The 16980-nt window shown below is 34.2% G+C and overlaps 1 protein-coding gene across 11 annotated transcripts in view; it reads left to right on the top strand.

Moving 5' to 3' along the window:
• Nucleotides 1-16980, top strand: part of LOC18425636 (Transducin/WD40 repeat-like superfamily protein) — a 66575-nt gene that overhangs the window by 25544 nt on the left and 24051 nt on the right. For 6 of the 11 annotated variants that reach the window (XR_016046984.1, XR_016046981.1, XM_088855028.1 and 3 more), the window contains exons 5-7: nucleotides 371-430; nucleotides 5070-5126; nucleotides 5633-5675. Coding sequence is in view for 4 of the 11 variants with exons in the window: in XM_088855028.1 (XP_088711154.1) it covers nucleotides 371-430; nucleotides 5070-5126; nucleotides 5633-5675 (160 nt within the window). In the remaining 7 variants the exon portion in view is untranslated. Of the gene's footprint in view, nucleotides 1-370; nucleotides 442-4503; nucleotides 4578-5069; nucleotides 5127-5632; nucleotides 5676-12687; nucleotides 13320-16980 lie in introns of those variants that run through there. The other 5 variants (XM_088855038.1, XM_088855036.1, XM_088855051.1 and 2 more) reach the window with 5 other exon arrangements.

The following is a 16980-nucleotide window of genomic DNA, read 5'->3' as shown; positions in this document are numbered from 1 at the left end:
ATCGGAGTTGGTGAAGGTATCCAACATAATTTACATAATATGAACTTTTAAAAGATTGGCATTTCTTCATTTTTGGTGTTTTTTGGGGATTCATGGAGTGATGTATGGAGGTTTGGGTCATCCAATCGGGGCATTATAATATTATTCATGAGTTTAGTTGAATCCTTATTTTGTTCCAACTCATTGCCCCAAAATGCAGATTCATTGACATTGTTTTGTATATTGTGACATGGGTCTTGTAGGAACTTTGTTTCCTAGTATAATCTATTTTTCTTTGAAGGAGTTTGACTTCATATATGGAAAGATAGAAATTCCGTTGTGGCTAAACATTGTCAAAGGATTATTTCTATATCCCTTTCACTTTTTGCAGATTGCTGTTAGCTTTAATTCATCCTTCCTTGCAGCGGCTGATGATAGTGGTGATGTGAAGGTATACTTTGGGTATGATCTTGTAAGCATACATTAGATCTAAAATAATAATTTTCTATGATAAAGTGCTTTATTTTTTTAAATTTTAATTTCTATTTTTATTTTCTGTTGGTCTAGTTTATTTGTAATAAGTTTCAACTTCAACATGTGTTCACTGGTATCGGTATTTGGCAAATTTTAATCTGGAACTTTACTGTTGATATCCCCAGCAAGTGCTGATATTTGAGTTGGAGAAAATCATGCTAAATCTTCTTTTCTATGTCGAATACTCGGACTTGATTAAGAACTTCCACAGAAATTTAATTTGAAAAATTTAACTACAGAAGGATTATCTACTTTTGCATGGATGATTATTCGAGGCAATTGAGAGTCTATGATGTGTTGTGTATAGCTCACTGTGTAATGCCAGTTGTGTTAGCTCACTGTGTAATGCCACATGGGGTACAATTGTTTTTTGAACTGATATGACTTTTGATAGTCTCTCATTATCCTTTGGTAATTGACAAGCAATATCTGGGCTGCTACTTTCTGGTACCATGCTCCCTAGATGGACCAGTGCGCATAAAAATTGAAATCTGTTGGAAAAATGTGCAACATTTGGACCACATGCTTCAAGCATGAAGATCAAATATCAATAATGATTAAGAGTTCTTTGATCAAATACCTAGATTCTTATCCAGCAGATGGAAACATGACAGTCTTTGGTTAAACCCTCTCTGTGGGTTTGTATGCTACCATTTCATCTCTGCATGTATTATGTGTTAAGTCTTTCTATGAATGTGGGCATATGTAATTAACAACTTCATAACAATGAAGCAACTACAGACAAGTTTATGAAAAATGGTACATGCTTAGGTCCATTTATTAGATGCGTGTTGAATTGATAACTAGATTTAAGTGGAGCTGTTACAAATAATTTCCGGGGTGTCTTAAATGTAAAAGAAATTGCACTTTTACGCATGGCTTTTCTATGAGACTTTCGATGTTCATTTAGTTTTACAACTTATCATCTTAAAACTGTTCTGGGGGCATGGAGATTAGGAAGTATTAGTCCTAATATACCCTTGAGGTTGGACATCTGTTGGAAATTAAGATACTTGCTGAATTCAAATTTAATTCTATGTATTAATTTTAGGGACATGAATGAGATGCTTAATCATCATCATCGTCAGCTACACGAATCTTGGTTCACCATTCAGCTCTTTTAAGGGCCATACCCTCAGTGAGGTCATAAGTCCCCTTATCTTTTCTCACTACTTCCAACATGGATGGGATTCTAAATATTCTATCTATTAATTTCAGGGACCTTAATATTGTTAAGGAATAGGGGGGACAAATTTGGGGTTTTTATTATTTGTTTTGGGGCAGGGTAACGCTTTCTAATCTCTTTTGGGATTACCATGACGTTTTTTTAATTCGTTAGATTTCTTTCTAATGGGGGGGGGGTTGTTACATGAAGTACTAGAATGGTGGGTGGGTAAGGATTCTTGTGGAGATCTACAAAATAGGGGATAGCGACGGACGTGCATGGGGAAAAGAGAGAATCCCTACAATGATGGCACTACGGAGACCTGGGAGAGAAGTAGGGAATTTAGAGAGAGATAAGGGGAATTAATGTGGAGCTCAAAATATAGGAATGTGGGAGAGAATATGTGAGTTAAAGGGAGAGAAGAGAATATGTGAGTTAAGGCGAGAGGAGAGATATCTTTGGACTTTTTTAAATCATTAGTTTTTTTATTATTTTGGTAAACATGTACAAAAATGTGTTGGACATTCCACTGAGGGGTCCTTGGTTTTATTTTATATGAGATTGGTTTTATTTTATATGAGATTCTTTTGTGAATGAAGAGAGTGTCTTTGGTGTGAGAAAGGGCTTCTTCTTTTCCCTTTCGGTTTGATTGACTTCCATATTACTTCTCTTATTTGTTGCTGATATTTTTGCTTGATAGAGGATCAAAAAGAAGGTCAATTCATTTCCCACCTTTTCTATTTATCAATTGATGCATGACAAAATTACTTGTATTTTTAATTTTTGTTTGAGTTAAAAGGGTGCCTGTTTTAATTTTAATTTTAGGATTTATTTTTGAGGTTTTTAATTTTTTGGGCATTCTAGGTTTATGTTTTAGTTATTAGTTTTTGGATCTTAGGAGTTGCTTATGGAACATTTTATTTGATTAGAGGTAAGTTTAAAACTATCTGGTCAATCCTATTTTTGTGAAGGCCATTATGGGCCTTTGTATCTCAATTAAGTTTTAAAAGAGGTGTGCGAAGGTCTAAGGGGAGCATTTACGTGATTTTGGAATTAAAAAAAAAAGAGAGGAAGTTTTTAGCTTGGAAGCCCTTGTTAGGGTTTTGGAGAAGAAACCCATTTTGTTCCTTCATAGTGGTGATTGTGCTTTGCTTGAAATTGTTTAATTTTCTGTTTTCTTCATCAAATCTCTACATCAATTGGTATCAATGTGTAGTATTCTTGAACAGCAAGGGTGAAAATCTTCAGTCAAGTGTAGGATTTACTGATTTCAGCCAAGAATTTGCTGATTTCAGCCTAGGATTTATTGATTTTGGCGTAGAACTTCCTGAATTCAGCCAAGGGATTGCTGATTTTCTGCCAAGGGTTTGCAATATTGGTGATCCTGCAGCAGCAAGAAGGGGTCATGGAAGGGGAGGTGACCTACCCCTTGATGCTAGAGATGAGGAAATTGTGGATCTCAGGAAGCGGGTTCAGCACCTTTCACAACAATTCGTGGGCATCAATCATGAGCAAGACAATGTCTTTTCAGCTCAAAAGATGCTGAGTGCAACCCTTTTCACCACTGTGCTCCACGTGAGGAGCCGAGTGAAGAGGAGAGTGATAGAAGAAATACACATGGAGAGCACCACTCTAGGTTTTCGATTTGAAGGTAGGCATTCCTATTTTTGACGAGCATAATTGTTAATCATAGCTAGTAGAGAGGTAATCTCACTGCTTGTGAGTATAATTTGGTTCGTCAAACAGAGGAGGCCAACCATGGAGAACCTTTATTTTCGTCAAGTTGTTCTAAACTCAGTGTATTATAGATTGGGATTTGCCACCAACCTTTGATACATGCTTAGATAAAGAGCGTGGTCTTTTAGGAGATTGGATCTATGATAGGGATCAAGGTGAAGATCTCGAGGATATCGAAGAGGTGGAGCATTCAAGAGATTTAGCGCATTGGGATCAAAGTTGTGCAGAGGAAGTGTGGTTTACTCATAAACCGCAAATTGTGGCCCTAGATTCTGAGAGTAATGAAATAGATGTCGAGAAAGTGTCTAAAAGCCAAAACATTGAGCTTGAAGTTTCCTACATGATTTTCAATGTGAGTTCAAGGATAACCCTTTTTAATAAATTTGTATCGATTCCTCATATGCATATTGGGATCAGTTTCTTGAGGATTTTTTTTTACTACAAATAATTTTTGAGCCAACAACAAACAAGATGAAGTTGGTGGTTTTGATGTTGAATTCATCGTATCACACTTTAAAACTCAAGGACGAGTTTTCTCCAACTAAGGGAGAATTCATCGTATACGAGTTTTCTCCAACCAAGGGAGTGTGATTGAGGGCCAAATTAATTTTATTTTAAAGTTTTGTTTAATTTCAAAGGATGTATTTTAATTTTAATATGAGTTTATTTTTAGGGTCTTTTAAGTTTTTTTGGGGATTCTAGAGGTTTTTTATATTTTTACGATTTTAGATGTTGTTTAGAAAAGTAGTTTGAGGGCTTATAGAATTGTTTGTTTTATCAAAGATAAGAATGTCATTGGAAATTTTGTTTTAAGTTAGGACTATTTAGTCAATCTTATTTTGGTGAAGGACATTATGGACCTTTGTACCCCTACTGAGTTATAAAAGAGGTGCATGGAGGTCTAAGGGGGACATTCATGTGATTTTGAAATAGAAAAAGAAGTAAGCTTTTAGCTTTAAAGTCCTAGTTAGGGTTTTGGGGAAGAAAGTCCAGGTTTTGTCAAATTGGTGTTCGTGCTTTGCTGACAATTTTAAATTTTCTGTTTTCTTCATCAAATCTCTACATGGGGCCGTCAATTGGTGTGACAGTAAAAGCTTTGGGTGGCCAACGCAAGTACACGGGTTCGAGTCTGAAGAGCGGCCATTTTGTGCATAAGCCAAAGGTTAGAACCGTTTCCAGCCCACCCCTCCTGGGACCCTTCTTAGGCGGGACCAGCACCGGGTTACTGCCCTTTTACGGCCTTTTCATCAATCTCTACATCATCATCCCGAACTTCTTAGCAATTAGCATTATCCTCTTTGCTTTAATCAAGAACATCATAACTATGTCTTCTAATATTTTTGGCTTGTCATTGGTGATATGGAAACATGAAAAAATGGAAGTGGTCATGTAAAACTCATTTGCCTGAAAAACAGAAAGCTCATAGAAACACTTAATGAATTCTAATCAATAAAAGTAATTATATGTGGAAAGTAAATCATGAACCATCAGAATGTATTATGTTTATCCATCGAGCATATTCTGTGAACATCCATCGCTTGTACCAGAAATTCATAGTATTAGGTATAGTGATGACTAATTGAAATGTGTTAATATTCACTAAAGTATCATAAGCAAATGATGCTAGCAGCACCCTCACACGTATACATGACAGATCATTGACATTCATCAGCAATGCCTTTATAAGACACTAAGGACTGGGCATACAAGTGTATCCTTTTCTTTGTCTTCCAGATATTATTTTTTATCTGTCCTGTATTTTGTTGGATGAAAAGATTCTTGTGATTTTTGGGGCACTGAGATTAGTGTTGAGTTCTATTCTTTTTTATGTTCGTCTCATCCAACTACTAGAGATGCATTCATTATGAGACATTTATTTTTTTGGTTGCATATTTGCTTGTAAATTTCTTTTCTTGGATGCTGGCTATTGCAACTTGTTGTCTATAATTTTCCGCTCACACTTTTTCCAACTCTAGTGCTATTTTCTTGTAGCGATTCCTCCGTCCTAAAATGTATTCTCATGAGATTTCTAGGCGAATAAAATTATCCTCTGTGGACTGTCTAAATATGCAGCATATCAACAATAAAATCATATTTTTAAATGCATCTAGCCATTGTAGTCCTCGTCTTCTCCCCAGTGTTAGTCTCACCTTTTCTATTTGCCCAATTATACTTCTCCATCAAATTTATGTTCACTGCTTAACAACAATCTCCTAGATTTGCAGCAGTGTGCAGTTTCTTTCATGGAGGCCATGGGAAGGTAGAGTTAAGTTTGCAACCTAGTTGCCATGCTGTTCATATTGCATCTATATTTCCTCTTCTGGCCCTTTAAACTGAATTATGATATTATTCTATGCCAAGATATTTCCTGTGAAATCTTCCATTTATGGCTTTAGAGACAACTTGTTATGGGTATGTATGCATGAACTCGGAACAGGTATGAGATCAAGAGTATGAGGAATGTTGGTTTTGAGATGTTTCTGACTTGGGGTGGACACATACAAATATATATGTATGCACTTGTGTCCATATATCTATACATGTGTAATAGTTGATTAATATATGTGTATCTATGCATTTGTAATAATATATATATATATATATATATATATATATATATACAGGGCAGTGATTTCATGCAACGGTTGTATAGTAATATAATGCGACAACCTTCAAAAATTTTTGATCCAATGTTTAAAATATACACCCTTTTCATTTTAATGAACAATAACGAAAAAGAAAAATTTGAAAAAGCAACCTTGAAAGTATTATTTTTAGCCCAATTAACATAGGCTATCCATTTTGATAAGATGCTTAGATATCGGCCTTAGAAGGAATTTTTCTTTCCCAATTTTTTCAGATGGCTTTATTATCATTAGATGAACAATGTTAAAAAAAAAAAAAAATTTGATTTTGAGTTTGTTAAGGCTAAGATCTTGAAATTCACTAAACGAATGGTTTAGATTCGTTGTTGGAGGGGACTCATTTTGACCATATCTAGGACTCAAATTGATATTTTGTTTTTTTGGGATTGATTATTGAGATAAAGAGAGTATGTGTGCAAAATTTTGGGTCATATAAATGCCACAAACATGGTTTTCTAGAAGTTTGGTTGCATTATACTATGATACAACCGTTGCATTAGATCACTGCCCCAGCAAACATGAATTTTCCTCTTTCCTTTGCTTTTAAAAGAGGTATTTCTGGGAGAAAACGTTTTAGAAAATCTTTCTTTTATTGAAGTTTTATTGGATCTTGCCTTATTGATATATTTTTTATTTTTGTATCTTTTTTTATTAGAATCTCTGGAAGACGGTAAAGTATTGAACCCAAACTGTTCGCAAAAATCTCCTAATTCTTTTCTTCCAATCATTATTTGTTTATCAAGCTGGCTTTTTAATTTTAGATCTGTACAGAGAGCAAGGCCTTCTGCACAAATTTCTGCTGACAATTCTCCTAGGGTATATGAAGAGTATGAGATTATTCCTCCATGTTTATTTTTTAGCCGTGTTTTGACCTTTTCAGCAAAAAGATGAGGTAAGCCAGATGTGAATTTTTCTTTCCAGTGGTCGGACTTACTGTCTTCTCTAGAAAGGAGTCTGGAGAAGAATGCATCTTTGTACCACTTATAGTGGGATAATGTTGGACACCTTAAATTAGAAAGCAGGTCTTCAGATCTAGCATCTAATGGCGTTGTACTCCCTACAAAGTGAAGAGTAATTATATATATTTAAGTAATGACTGCATCACTTTCATTATTTATTATATCTTGACCCAATTCATTTTTAACCACCCATTGTTTAGTGGCAGTTAATATTTCATTTTTCTTATTTTCACCCATGTGGAAATCCCACCAACCTCTCAGCCATCCTGTGAATCCACAAATAATGGCTTTGGCTATTTCTTGGTCATGTTTTCCACTTATCTTACAGGAGGTAGGCCTAGGATAATACATTCTCGTTTGAGAAGTAGGCCTAAACTTTTTCCCATAATCTATTCTATTTATTTCAAGGTTTTCAGTATTGAAAGCTTGTTCTATTTTATTTAGTTCATTATTAGAAAAGGGTTCTTCTTGAAGGACCATAGCTCCTTGGTCAGTGCTTGTCTTCTCCTTCTTTTATATTTAACTTTGCTAGTTTTTTAACTAGCTCATCCACTAATTCTTTATTACTATCTTTCTTTTTTATACCTTGAAGGCTGAACTGACTTTTATTAATGGTTGCAGGGGGTTTAAACAGTAAAGCTTGTTTCCCTTCCGATTTCTTATGATCCGTAGGGTTTTCCCGTGGTCTACTTATTATATTTTCAATCCTAGTTGTCTGCCTTCCAATGGTTTGTAAGCAGAGATTAGTATAATTGTTCTGCTCTATTTTATGTGTATGGTGATCCGTTTCTTTAGGAGAAATTTTATAAGGTGAAGCCTTATCTTCGGGTTTATCTTCACATTTCCCTTTCATCTGAAGATTTCTTTCAGGGGGATGAATGGATTGTAATTCTTCCCCTTGAGTAGTATAAAAGATTTGATACTGGTTCTCAACAGTCTTAAGACAAGATTCTGGGATTTTAATGTCTTTTTCCCTTAGGATATATCTTAACCATTAAAAAAACTTTATATTTCTCTTATGTTTTTATATGAATTTATTAAATTTCTTATGCAAAGCATCTAATAGGTTTTGGGGAAATTCAGCCAAGTACCAATCCCGGATGTTCTTATTCTCATCAGACAGGAAGTCTTGTTTTATCCATTCTTTATCCATTTTAAATATTTTTTCTTCTACTTTTTCTTCTTGGAGAGTGAGGATATTGAAAGCTAAGTCAAAAGGCGTTGGTTCTTTATCTGGGGAACAAGGTTCATATATTCTACATACTGGTTGTTGAACTTGACTATTTGTTCTAGTCAATCCTTCTACTACTTGTCTCCTATGATTTTGCTCATGTTCTGACTATGGAACAGAGGAAGTAGAGTATCTTGAAGGAATTCTAGAAGGGCCTTCAGAAATATTTATTTGAGTCCGTCTGTTTGAATTAAATTGTATTTCTCCATCCCCATTTGGGTATTCTATTATTTGTTCGGGTTCTCGATTCACTGGGGTTCTAGACTGTTGATTTTAACAGTGTAGAGACCATTTTTTAGGGAGTCTAATATGAGACCAGGCCATAGACCTTGGTATAACAGTATTAGATTTTTCCATATTAGTTTGGAAAAACACCGTTTGCCGTTTAGTATCCATCTGAAGTGCATTTGGGCATAAAGTGTTCATCACTTTATTGCATATCTTATAAACTAGAGCAATATTTTTGGGATCCTGAATCCATATCGAACCCTTGGGTTTTAATAGTTAAGGTAAGAACTTTCAAGAGGTTAGAATCTGTCAAGGCTACCGAAATATTGGGGAAACAATTGAAGTATATAGGACCGTTACAAAGACTTGATTCTACTATTCCTAGTAGAGAGTCTGAAAATTTATTATGTCGCTCGTCCCTTAGACAGAGAAGGACTGAGTTATTTAAACCAATTCGAGTAAGAGGTTTTATGGCAATTTGGACAAGTCCTATACTCAAATATTTGTAACTCTTATTTTTGTGGTCTTGTATCATTCGATTTGAAAGTAGTTGGAAACTATTATGCTCATTGGTGATAAAAATACTTTGTTCTACAATTTTAATGGAAAAACTTGTTTTAAATTCAAAAGTTCCTTTTCTGTAAACATCTGATACTGAAACTTTAGGAATATTCCAATTCTGAATTTGTTTTTCTATATTATCTATAGTTATTTCTTCTCTATTTCTTACACGCAGTGTATTATTAGAAGAAGAAGCTGTTCTATTGGATAGAGTCCTAAGGAAATTTGCCATTCTGATAATCTTTGATCACTGAGTCAGTCGGAAACTGTCCCTGTACCTTTTATGGCTCTTCCTGGCCTAACGGTAGTTCGGGTCACGACGACTTTTGGTGTTAATTTAATTATCTTTTGTGGAAATTTTCTTAGTTTCTACAGTTCACCATTGTAAGTCAATGGCTCTGATACCAGACGGCTCACATAAGCAAAATAACAATAACAACTAAATTAGTTTAAGGATTAAAGATATCATTCATAATATTCTGGAACTCTGAAGCGGCATTCTTTAGTCCAAAAGGCATAACATTGCATTCATATTGCCTAAAAGGATCATTAAAAGCAGTTTTGTATCGATCTGTTTCAGCAATTTGGATCTGCCAATAGCCAGACTTTAGATCAAATTTAGAAAAAATACAGGAAACCCAAAATTCGAGAAATCAATAATATAAAAGAGAAAATTTCCAATAAAGAAAAATTCTTATACTACCTTAAAGAAAAAATAAAATATGAAACAATAGAAACCAAGCTCCTACTTCCTGAGAATAAAAAGATAATAGAAAACCTCAGAAGTAATATTGAAAAAGAAATATGTGCGGAACTCCCAAATGCCTTTTGGAATAGGCAAAAACATATTGTTTGCCTCCCTTATGAAACTAATTTCCATGAAGAGAAAATTCCTACCAAAGCTAGACCGATTCAGATGAACCTTAGACTTTTGGAAATTTGTAAAAAAGAAATTGTTGATTTGCTTCATAAAACACTTATTAGGAAAAGCTCTTCCCCTTGGAGCTGTCCAACATTCTATGTTAAAAAAGATTCTGAAATAAAACGAGGGGCTCCACGATTGGTTATAAATTATAAGCCACTCAATAAAGCTTTAAGATGGATAAGGTTTCCCATTCTTAATAAAAGAGATATGCAGGATAGACTTGTTAATGCCTGTATTTTTTCTAAATTTGATCTAAAGTCTGGCTATTGGCAGATCTACATTGCTAAAAAAGATCGATACAAAACTGCTTTTGATGTTCCTTTTGGGCAATATGAATGGAATGTTATGCCTTTTGGACTAAGGAATGCCCTTTCAAAGTTCCAGAATATTATGAATGATATCTTTAATCCTTATACTAAATTTATGATTGTTTATATTGATGATGTCCTACTACTCTCTGAAAATCTAGAACAACATTTTAAACATTTACATATTTTTGTCAAAGCTATCAAAATGGCTGGTTTAGTAGTTTCTACCAAAAAGATTAGCCTTTGTCAGACAAAGATAAGAAGAGAGGATACTTTGCCAACAAGCAAAAATTTGTTTGGAGATAAGGTTTTTGACATCTTTAAGGAGTATGTCTTTTGCAGCTTTACAATCCGTGCGAATTAGGAATTTTTGATTGAGTAAATCGCTCTGAAATTTTGTAACACAATGGACAATAGCTAGGAGTTCTTTTTTAACAGCGGAATAATTTTGCTGGGTCGGATTTCAAGCTCGGGAAGTAAAACGAGCCAATTGTTCAGTATTTAATATTTTTTGTTTTAGTATTCCTCCCAAACCGTTTTCTGAAGCATCACATTCAATAATTTTGAAAGCAGTAGGGTCGGAGAGTGTAAGGCAGGGTACCTCTTTAGCCTTTATTTTTATTTTTCATATTGCTGAGGTATGCACATCCGTCCATTTAGGAGGATTCTTTTTTAACCTTTGAAATAAAGGTTTAGCATTAATAGCTAAATCTTTGTAAAAATCAGCAATGTAATTTAGACAACCAAGAAATCTCTGAAGCTCAGTTTTATCTTTTATTACATCTGGGAATTTATTGGCAAAATCAATGGCTCTATCAATAGGGATTATTCTTCCTTGGAAGATATTGTCTTAGAAATTTTGCTTATGTGAGCCTTCTGGTATCAGAGCCATTGTTTTGCCTCCTTTATGAAACTAATTTCCAGGAAGAGAAATTTCCTACCAAAGCTAGACCGATTCAAATGAACCCTAGACTTTTGGAAATTTGTAAAAAAGAAATTGCTGATTTGCTTCAGAAAAAACTTATTAGGAAAAGCTCTTCTCCTTGGAGCTGTCCAGCATTCTATTTTGAAAAAGCTTTTGATACAAAATTTCAGAGCGATTTAATCAATCACAAATTCCTAATTCGCACGGATTGTAAAGCTGCAAAAGACATACTCCTTAAAGATGTTAAAAACCTTGTCTCCAAACAAATTTTTGCACGTCGGCAAGGTATCCTCTCTTCCTTTGAAGAAGTTGAACATATTAAAGGCACCACTAATTACCTTCCTGATTTTTTAACTCATGAGTTTTGCAGGGGGGATAAGAGAAGTCTAGCAAAAAAAGGGGAAAATGGAAATAGTTCTTGTGCCAAGTAAAGCTTTGGCAATATCATCATCACCAATAACCCCAAAACAAATAGTCAAAAAACAAGCCCAAGATATGATATTTTCTCCTGAACCAATAGCTATAAATACACCAGGAGAAAAGAGTTCTTTCATAACCATTATTATAATAGAAGATAATCATAAAACCAAGGACCCAGGGGAAATAGCTGCTACATATTTGAATAACCACCTACACCCGAATAAGGGAGACAAAAGCCGAGAATGGTATGAAACCATTCTCCTTAAAACGAGATCTATTACTTTAGTCCATTTTTATAAAAAGAATACTAATATGATAGCATATTCTAAATTCCAAATAAGGAAAATACTTTCATACAAAGAATGGGGCACGGACCCCTTGAAACCTAGAAAATTGCAAAATGAAGGTTTCAATAATAAATATTATCAATATTTTGAATACATTAAAGCATGGCATGAGGTCTTTGCTTTTCAAAATAATATAAATTCCCATATATGGTTTATACAAATAAAAATATCAGTAATAGGAGATTTCCCAAATTGGTTCAAAAACTGGTTCCAATTGTGGGGATCCGGAACAAAAATACTGCCACCTAATATTCAAGCTTCCCAAAGGCAGTTCATTGATCACAATAATAATAATAATCCCAAAATAGATCTCCATATGTATTTTATGGCTTTATACCAGATCCCATGGATCATGAAATGGTCCTACCATATATCCGATGACTATACAAATAACTGCGAATATATTCCTGAACTAAGCAGACAAATATATAAAGTGGTGGGACGTTTACGAAAATGAAGCTCTAAACCCTGATAAAATAAAAATGAGAAAGGTACCATTTTCACCCCCTGATACAGAAGTGAACATGGCGGACTATGTAAATAAGCTTCGCCAACAAAACCCTACTGCAACCAGAGAAGAGCTCAAAAAGACATTGCTACAGATTTTCGATGAGGAAGAAGAAGCCATGTCTACTTCAACTCAGAATGAAGAAACCTATGAGCAAGAAAACGAGGATATGGATTTCGGAATATCACAGTAAATGATATCACAATACACAGGACGGAACGACTGCAACCCAAACCACACGAGTCTTAAAATGCCGACAAAATAGTAAAAGCCAAAATAGTTACCGACAACATCTTTTCACGTTTTCCTGTTCATACCGACAACATTTTTTCACCTTTTCCTGTTCATACCGACAACATCTATTCACCTTTCGCTGTTCACAGCGACAACATCTTTCTCCACCGACACCTTTAGGTTCCATCCAGCGTCATTGACACCTTTAGGTCCCATCCAGCATCACCGACACCTTTTAGTCCCATCCAGCACCAACGGACTTGAAATAAAAATTTTGGCGTCCGCAAGTTATAAAAGGAGGATGGAGGCCATTCATCAGGGCATCTAGAGTTTTCTCTCTCTGTAATCTCTCTGCAACTCTACTCTCTCTCTCTCTGTAATCTCTCTGGAACTCTCTCTCTCTGTAATCTCTCTGCAACTCTACTCTCTCTCTACTGTATATCTGGTGGTGTATACAGCCAACCAGATCACATGTCTATAAAAGGATAAGAGTGTTTGTGTATCTAAAGTAGTAAGAGTGGGAGTGTTACATGTGTGATTGTAACTGGGACTCGTTACCCAACTATTGTCCAGACGAGTGGAAGTTGTTTTCCAGTTTCTGCAAGTGTCATATGTAAGTTATTTGTTTTTCTTCTTTCATGCAGTTTAAAATAGTTATTTATATAAAGTTTTGGCATGTTATTTACGTGAATTGGATTATTGTTAATATATCGACTCCTTTGTGTGTTTTCTGCTTAATAATATTCATATTTGCAAGACTGTCATCTTTCCTTTAAAAAGCTCTTTTCATATATGTTTCCTGCATGTTGTTATTGTTATTTTGCTTATGTGAGCCTTCTGATGGGATAATGTTGGACACCTTAAATTAGAAAGCAGGTTTTTAGATCTAGCATCTAATAATGCTGTACTCCCTACAAAGTGGAGAGTAATTGTATATAGTAAAGTATTGACTGCATCACTTTCATTATTTATTATATCTTGACCCAATTCATTTTTAACCGCTCATTGTTTAGTGGCAGTAAATATTTCATTTTTCGTATTTTCATCTATGTGGAAATCCCACCAACCTCTTAGCCATCCTGTGAATCCACAAATAATGGCTTTAGCTATTTCTTGGTCACAAATTCCCGGATGTTCTTATTCTCATCAGACAGGAAATCTTGTTTTATCCGTTCTTTATCCATTTTAAATATTTTTTCTTCTACTTTTTCTTCTTGGAGAGTGAGGATATTGAAATCTAAGTCAGAAGGCGTTGGTTCTTTATTTGGGGAACTAGGTTCATATATTCTATATACTGGTTGTTGAACTTGACTATTTGTTCTAGTCAATCCTTCTACTACTGGTCTTCTATGATTTTGCTCATGTTCTGACTGTGGAACTGAGGAAGTAGAGCATCTTGAAGGAATTCTAGAAGAGCCATCAGAAATATTTATTCAAGTCCGTCTGCTTGAATTAAATTGTATTTCTACATCCCCATCTGAGTATTCTATTATTTGCTCGGGTTCTCGATTCACTGGGGTTCTAGGCTGTTGATTTTCATAGTGTAGAGACCATTTTTTAGGGAGTCTAATCTGAGACCTGGCCATAGACCTTGTTATAACAGTATTAGACTTCTTTTAGAGGGATGAATGGATTGTAATTCTTCCCCTTGAGTAGTATAAAAGGTTTGATACTGGTTCTCAACAGTCCTAAGACAAAATTCTGGGATTTTAATGTCTTTTTCCCTTAGGATATATCTTAACCATTGAAAAAACTTTATATTTCTCTTATGTTTTAATATGAATTTATTGAATTTCTTATGCAAAGCATCTAATAGGTTACTATGATTTTGCTCATGTTCTGACTGTGGAACAGAGGAAGTAGAGCATCTTGAAGGAATTCTAGAAGGGCCTTTAGAAATATTTATTCGAGTCCGTTTGTTTGAATTAAATTGTATTTCTACATCCCCATCTGGGTATTATATTATTTGTTCGGGTTCTCGATTCACTGGGGTTCTAGACTGTTGATTTTCACAGTGTAGAGACCATTTTTCATGGAGTCTAATCTGAGACCAGGCCATAGACCTTGGTATAACAGTATTAGATTTTTCCATATTAGTTTGGAAAAACACCGTTTGCCCTTTAGTATCCATCTGAAGTGCATTTGGGTATAAAGTGTTCATCACTTTATAGCATATCCTATAAACTAGAGCAATATTTTGGGATCCTGAATCCATATCGAGCCCTTGGGTTTTAATATTTAAGGTAAGAACTTTCAAGAGGTTAGGATCTGTCAAGGCTACCGAAAAATTGGGGAAACAATTGAAGTATATAGGACCGTTACAAAGACTTGATTCTACTTTTCCTAGTAGAGAGTCGGAATTTATTATGTCGCTCGTCCCTTAGACAAAGAAGGACCGAGTTATTTAAACTAATTCGAGTAAGAGGTTTTATAGCAATTTGGACAAGTCCTATATGCAAATATTTGTAACTCTTATTTTTGTGGTCTTGTATCATTCGATTTGAAAGTAGTTGGAAACTATTTTGCTCATTGGTGATAAAAATACTTTGTTTTACAGTTTTAATGGAAAAACTTGTTTTAAATTCAAAAGTTCTTTTTTTTATAAACATCTGATGCTGGAACATTAGGAATATTCCAATTCTGAATTTGTTTTTCTATATTATCTATAGTTATTTCTTCTCTATTTCTTACACGCAGTGTGTTACTAGAAGAATAAGCTGTTCTATTGGATAAAGTCCTAAAGAAATTTGCCATTTCCGATAATCTTTGATCGCTGAGTCAGTCGGAAACAGTCCCTGTACCTTTCACGGCTCTTCCTGGCGTAACGGTAGTTCGGGTCACGACGACTTTTGGTGTCAATTTAGTTATCTTTTGTGGAAAATTTTCTTAGTTTTTATTCATTAAAGCAGTCTTTTTCTATAGTTCACTACTGTAAGTGAATGGCTATGATACCAGAAGGCTCACATAAGCAAAATAACAATAACAACATATAGGAAACATCTATGAAAAGAGCTTTTTAAAGGAAAGCTGACAGTCTTGCAAATATGAATACTATTAAGCAGAAAACACACAAAGGAGTCGATATATTAACAATAATCCAATTCACGTAAATAACATGCCAAACCTTTATATAAATAACTATTTTAAACTGCATGAGAGAAGAAAAACAAATAACTTACATATGACACTTGCAGAAACTGGAAAACAACTTCCACTCGTCTGGACAGTAGTTGGGTAACGAGTCCCAGTTACAATCACACATGTAACAACTCTACTCTCTCTCTCTTGTATATCTGGTGGTGTATTCAGCCAACCAGATCACATTTCTATAAAAGGATAAGCGTGTTTGTGTATATATATATATATATATATATATATATATATATATATATATATATCAAATATATCAATTCACAACCCTTCAAGATACAAAGGTTAATCTTAGAATGAGTTGTGAAGGATGGATTTACTAACTGAGGATTTTTTTTTAAAAGGTGTTACCTTATGTGTTATATTTCTCATCAAGTAAAGGTATATATATAAATGTCACTAAAAGATAGGGGTACTTTTGTCATCTTCTTAAAGGATAAAGTTGAAATTTTTACTACTGAATAAGGGTATTCTAGGACAAGGGTATTCTACAAATAAAGTTACAGTACACTAACTTCCTAAATACTATTTTACTTTTATAAAATGTCGAATTATCTTTACTTAGTGATAATGTACCTATTAAAATAATTTGTTTTAAAAAAATAATGAGTTTTTGATAAATACACGCTTCACAACTCATTCTTATATTAAACTTTGTATTTTGAAAGGTTGTTACATCTAGATAAACCCCATATATATATATATACACACATACACACACACATTTCACAACCCTTGGAATTATAAAGGTTAATATTAAAATAAGTTATGAAGGGTGGATTTACTAACTATGTAGTTTCTTTATTAAAAAAATTATTTTTTGTGGTGGATTGCTTATCAAGTAAGGGTGTATGTATAATTATCATTAAAAGACAAGGAATGCATTTGTCATCTTTATAAGGGTAGAGTTGAAATTATTACTAAAGGGCTAGGGTATTCCTTAACTGGTGCAGTTTGTATAGAGCCGAGGCTCTAAACAATCAAAGTAAAGTGCACCTTTAAATAATTTCGAGAAATGTGGTTTCAATATTGGAAATTTTTGTGATAGCCTTGAAATATATGTTCATCTTTAATTATTAAATTTAAAGCTTCAAAAATAATGTAGATCGAGTAGATTTATGAAA

Source organism: Amborella trichopoda, chromosome 1 (assembly GCF_054954075.1).
Source record: "Amborella trichopoda isolate Santa Cruz 75 chromosome 1, AtrichopodaSantaCruz75HAP2 v2.0, whole genome shotgun sequence".
NCBI classification, from domain to species: Eukaryota; Viridiplantae; Streptophyta; class Magnoliopsida; order Amborellales; family Amborellaceae; genus Amborella; species Amborella trichopoda.
This window is presented reverse-complemented; position numbering and strand designations above follow the sequence as displayed.